The 6,258-nt window shown below is 22.6% G+C and overlaps 1 protein-coding gene across 1 annotated transcript; it reads right to left on the bottom strand.

Moving 5' to 3' along the window:
• Positions 1 to 267: 267 nt before the first annotated feature.
• On the bottom strand, positions 268 to 5,979 carry LOC112681722 (zinc finger protein 330 homolog). The gene is made up of 7 exons (XM_025552016.1): positions 5,715 to 5,979; positions 5,118 to 5,137; positions 2,638 to 2,788; positions 2,346 to 2,577; positions 1,291 to 1,458; positions 474 to 596; positions 268 to 395 (listed from the first exon to the last, which is right to left on the bottom strand). The coding sequence occupies exons 1-7, from the start codon at positions 5,832 to 5,834 to the stop codon at positions 268 to 270; spliced, it is 942 nt and encodes a 313-aa protein (XP_025407801.1). The 5' UTR covers positions 5,835 to 5,979.
• Between the last annotated feature and the right edge of the window lie 279 nt (positions 5,980 to 6,258).

Raw genomic sequence — 6,258 nt, 5'->3', positions numbered from 1 at the left:
AATATGATAAATGAAAATAAATAGTAGTTAAATATCGGTAAATTTATCTGGGCTAATATTAAATAACATAAAACTATGACAAAGAAATTCCAATTAAAATTCAAACCAGTACTATAATATTGATAATTATTTTCAGAAATACATTTTGTAAAAATCATAGGTTATCATAACATTTTTGCTAATATTTTGTATGTTTATCAATGAAATAATAAAGATTGGTTAATAAAATAGATAAATTTTGTATTTTATTTACTAGCAAACAATATTTTATTTTTTTGCTTTTGCTTGGTTTTTATTATTATCTTCATCATCATCTTCATCATCATCATCATCATCATCATCATCGTCTGAAGAGTAATCATTGTCATCATCTTCATCATCATCACTATATTCAGCTATTAAAATAAAATTGTTTTATAAGATTTAATAATAATGTTTTAATACTAGATAGAAATAATATAATAAACAAGTACCTTCATCATAAGTATATCCATGACTTGCTCCAGAGCTACTAGCTCCATATCCACCATAAGCATATGAGTCATCATCATCATCACCTTCTTCATAAGTTTGACGACCATATTTATGATTACGAGCTAAATATAAAATTATGATTCGTTCAAATAATATATATTATTAAAATATTAACACTTAAGTTTAAGAAAAAACAATAAGTTAATTTTTTTTTTTTAAGTGATTAGTTAATGGTTTTATGTTTTATTTGTTTAATAATATTAAGAGCATATCAATATTATAATAGATTATATTTATACAATTTATTGATTTTGTAGAAAACCCAGCTGATGATAGTATTAACTATTTAATAAAAAATTTACACAAAAAAATCAACTATATTATTATTATTATTGCCTATGAGTCTATATTTTCCTTTTCTATGTATCTAAAAATTTATTTAGAAAACCAATAAATATTTATAAATTGTTTACAAGTTATTCACTATCTTGTAATCATACCATATTGATGTACTTAGCTTAAATTGTAAATTAAATTATTTAAACTAGACAAGTTTATTATAATATTTTTATTTAACCAATTCAAAAGATAGCAATATTGAGGTAAAATAGATATAATTGTACAATAATTATCATCATCAGACATCATCTAAATGTAATGAATTTTAAATAAAACTTGAATAGATGATTAAATATTAATACATTTTAGTAATGAGTAATTTTAGTAAAACTTATTTTTTATTATTATATTAACTACTTATATACCAGTTTATTAAAGTGAATAAATGAAATTGACACTTATTATTAATAAACTTACATGATAATGATAGATCACTGACTTCAGCCGTCGGATAAGAACATTTTGGACATGGATAATTCCTATCTTTTTCAGAATACTTAAAACGTTTACATCTAATATGTTCATCACAAAAACAAACCTTACATTTCAAACAACTGTACTGTCCTAACTTATTGCATGACTGACCTGTAATAATTATAATTTTATGCATATGGTTTATAAATATTTGATTTAATATATACACAGGGTGGTTCAGCATAGAACAATGGAAATATCTCTATGAATAATAATTTATTTTTATTTTTGTATAATTTTACAGTAAGAAATTACATGAAAAAGTAATATCAATTTAGTATTTTCAATCACTAACCAGCTAAGAAAAATAACTTATGGATATTCAATTTCTATACATTTGTGAAATAGTTGAAATGATGATTTTAAAGAATCAAAATTAATTATATAATGATTGGTTTCATAGATATACATAAAGTAAGTTTTAAAAATAATTGTGGACATGGAAAGTTATAATGGCAATTACAATAAATATATACTAATAATTGATAACCTTTTCAACAATAGAAGCTATATTATACATACTGGCATTCATTCACCACTCAGTAAGTCGCACAAATGTGTTATATAAACAAACCCATCAATATACTCAGGAAGAGATAACAATTTCCTAATTTAGCTAATTTATTACAATAGCCATTATGCCTAACTGTATAAGATAAAGTATACCCATTTTTTCTGTATTGATATTAATTATAAAAATAAAAACTATTATTGGATATTCAACTGCGGTAATTTAAAAAATTTTCAACCATTTTCAATTAAATAACTATTTTGCCATTTTATAGAAATTAAAATGTAATTATTCTAAGCCAAAATGTTTTAAAAAAAATGTATATACTACATTTTTCAAGTGGCTCTGAACTATAAAATTACAAAAGAAAAAATAATAATATTTACGGAGATATTTCCACCAGAAAAACATCCTGTGCATCTAGTATAGTTGATGATGTTCATAATTTCACCAAAATAATTAAATTTTATAATTAAATTATAGTTACATTTATAATTTTCAGATTCCAAAACTTGGCATGAAGCTTGATGCTCAAATTGATCATCTTCACAAAGATAAGCCGAACAATATGAGCACATAAATATACGACCACCGTGATCCCATGTTCCACGTTCACACTCAGCACAATTTGCATCTTGTAAGGGACAAACACAAGCATGAGTTGTCAAACATTTTCGGCCATGACACACCCATGCTTCACAAAAATCACATATAGCACCCTAAAATTGAAATTTCTAGTTATTAAATAATTCAATTTATTGAAAATATATTTTACATACAACTAATCCCATTCCTGTTGTATAAACACCTGGGTGTTTTACCACACAATCTCCAGACTTCATGAGGCATTTAATTTTACCACAACTAGCACACTGAGGTAAACGTTGTAAATTCTGACAAAAATAACAAAATGCTCTGTTTTTTTGTTTTCTATAATGAAATTAAATATATTAACTTCTTTTTTTATATCATTGAATATATTACTATTATTTTTTTATATGAATATAAATATACATTAAATTTTTTCTTAAGAATATAAAATTAGTTAAATAAAAAACCTATACTTCAATATATAATTAATACATTTACTTTAAACCAAATCATTAATTTTAATTGAGTGATTTTTTTGAATAATAAAAACAATTTTTTTTATAGAAAATATGTATTGTAAATCACCAAAAAGAATATTTTATTGTTTATTCATTGTATAGTCAATTATTTAATTATTTTAACAAATTTTATTTGATGTTTACATTAGGGAAATAAAGAACAATAATATAAATCTAAATTAAATTTTTTAGCTTAGTATATTAATATTTCCTAAACTTTAAACTTATATAGACTCGTACAAATCAATTATTAGATAATTAATATTATACACCAAACCTTTCAGAAAAATATTATGCTCCAGAACATTAAATTAATTAAAATAACGGTTAATTTTTTTTTTTTCATAGTTTTAGTAAAATTTATTTAAGTATTTTTTGGTTATCACGACTACTACGAGTATTAGATTTCTATCATTGTGTTATACTACTTAACAATTATTGTTATTCAATATTATCATCGAAATGCATAGTAATAAATATAATTAAAATATTTTTCAATTTTATATTTTAATTTGAAAACTTGAGATTTATATAAAAAAACTGAGCAATAGCATTTTTCCAAACTCAAGATATTTTTATCAAAAACTTAAGAAGTTCTAATGATTAAAATTGTTCATAGATTAAAATATTAATTTAAGAAACATATATATATTAAAGGTTTACAAATGTTATAAATATAAATTATGACATTATTTGGTTATATTCTGTATTCTTCTTCAACTCTTTCGCCTTTCTCTCAACTATTTGCGATTGGCCATCCTTTTTCTAAACCTCTACTCATCTTGATTTTACATCGTCTATGCACACACCAACAGTCTTCATTCTCTGTTGTATCAATCTATCTCATTCTTTATATTCCTTTTCCTCTTTTCCCTTCAACATTCATTTTCATAACCACTCCTAGTGCTTTTGTTTCTTCGCCACATCACTTGCTGAAAACTATCTTCTCTTGTCACTTCATTCATCCATCAAAGCATTCTTATTTCTGCAACACTCTATACTCTGCGAATTTTCTGTGAACCACCCAATACTACGAACCGTAAATTATGATTTGTCTCACTACACTCCTGTAAAATTTACCTTAATAATACATTTTGTATTTCAAAATTAAAATTAAATAGTATAATGATATACGTGCATATTACGATGATAGTAACCAAATATGAAGATGTAACTAAATTATATCTACCATCAAATGCAGGTAGTTAAGATAGCCAAATAGTATTATTATTTATGAAAATATAATAAATAAATAAATGCTTAACCTGAAGTAAAATTATATTTGTAAAGTATGATTAGTTTAAAATTAAAAATGTATATGTCACGATTTATTGATTTTGTATACATCTGATGATTGATTATAAAATTTGAAACAGGTTGTACTCTACAAATATAATAATACTCCAGACTAAGTGTTTAATTATTTATTTCTATATCTAATTTATTTGTTTATTTATTTATGTATTAACCACTAAATAATTCTTAATTTTTATTTTATTATAATAAATTATAGATAAAATGGTTTTAAGTTATAATTTGTTCAAGGGTCGTATCATTGGATTACTTCCATCATTAGAATGTTCCAAGTCTTTTTTCTTTCTCTATAAATCTATTTACTTTATGTAAATATTGTATATATTATTTTGTATAGATTTTAAATATTATATTTAAATATAAGAATAGGTTAAAAAATAAAGAAAGTTATAATTTTAATGATATATTTATATACTATTAATCATTATTCAATAAAATTAATAAATATTTAACTGTAAAATAATGAAAATTGTATATTAAATAATAAATTTATTTATATTTTAAACAAATGATAAAATAAATGTTAATAAATTATTAATAAAAATTAAAAAATAAAAGCTTTGGCTTTCTCCTCTTTAAATATGTTACATATTAAGTAATTAATACTTAATAGATATGCCTTAAATTGAAGATTGGTCAAATAAATATTGAACTTATAAATTATTTTATAATTTTAAAATATATTATAACTAATATACATATGTCTTCTCTTCTTTTTCATATGCATATGTATTTACTAAAATTATATATTTCGTTATTCTGTAAATACATATTAATTTCCTATTCATCTTTCTAGTTCTGCCCATGTGTAGTATACCAAATACAACAAAACTCACTTCTTGCATTTATCACACTCCTGAAAATAAAAATTGTATGTTAGAAAATTGAAACAAATTGTATAATTAATAATATTTCTTTCTTATTTCATGTATTGTATAATGTTAATCAAATGGGTATTCTTTATAACCATTAACACGTTGATGGACAGTTCATTTTATTATTTTTCAACAAGACTATCCTTAAAACATCACTTTCGATTACTGCTATAGCAGTGATATTTTTAGTACTGCTATAGCAGTACTGACCTCTGAAATCACATTTTAATTTAAAAAATTACTGTATAGCAATATTACATTTAAATTTTAATTATTTAATTATACAATTAAGTCAACATTTAATATTACTGCTATACAATATGGTTACAGCAAAAGGAAAAAATTATTTCAGTATATGGATATGGCATGTAGAAAACAATAATACTAATATTTTTCAAATAATTTTTTTCTTTTGTTTTGCTTTATAATATATAAAATGTTCATATATTTTACCTAAATTACTTTGTTTTTATAACCTATGTTTTAATAATCAAAAACTATCACCCATTTGTTTATCATTATAATACAATCATTGTAGTTTAATGTTATTTAATTTACCATCGAAGCATTGCAAGGATGTTTAGCCAAAGACAGATTGTCTTTAGCAGACCTAATTCCTTTTTGTCGAAGTCTCATCTTCTCTGCTTTTTTTCTCTGTCCAGTCTTCTTCTTTGGCATATTAAATGATTGATATGTACACTTTAACCCTATATATTGATTGTATATTGATGTATTTAATAAAATCAAAATATTTAGTATAATACTCAAAAGTTTAAAATTTACATTAGAAAACGTATACAGAAAAAACGTCAAGAGTTTTAGATAAAAGATAATGTTATCAGTTAAAGATTATACTATGATAAGACTAATTTACAAGTTGGCAACTGAAAATTGTTATAAACTACTCTGGTGAATTTATGGCAGCACATTAACTATAATATTTAATATTATACCACAATATAGGTATTATAAAAAGTATAAATCAGTGCCATAACTAGAGGTTGGCGAAAAAGGCGATTGCCAATGACGCAGCATTTTAGTTAATTTTTGTTTCATATTATATTCCAATACTAAAATTTTAATTTAATTACAATTGGTTTTA

This window comes from Sipha flava, unplaced genomic scaffold (genome assembly GCF_003268045.1).
Source record: "Sipha flava isolate LNK unplaced genomic scaffold, YSA_version1 195_pilon_pilon, whole genome shotgun sequence".
Taxonomy (NCBI): Eukaryota; Metazoa; Arthropoda; class Insecta; order Hemiptera; family Aphididae; genus Sipha; species Sipha flava.
The sequence above is the reverse complement of the archived record's forward strand: the minus strand, read 5'-3'. Positions and strand labels throughout refer to the sequence as shown.

Coding starts and splice junctions, on each gene's coding strand:
- LOC112681722 (XM_025552016.1), bottom strand. CDS start 5,834: ATGCCAAAGAAGAAGACTGGACAGAGAAAAAAAGCAGAGAAGATGAGA. Junction 2,578..2,637: donor CAACAGGAATGGGATTAGTT/GTATGTAAAATA, acceptor TTTCAATTTTAG/GGTGCTATATGTGATTTTTG. Junction 396..473: donor TGGATATACTTATGATGAAG/GTACTTGTTTAT, acceptor TTATTTTAATAG/CTGAATATAGTGATGATGAT.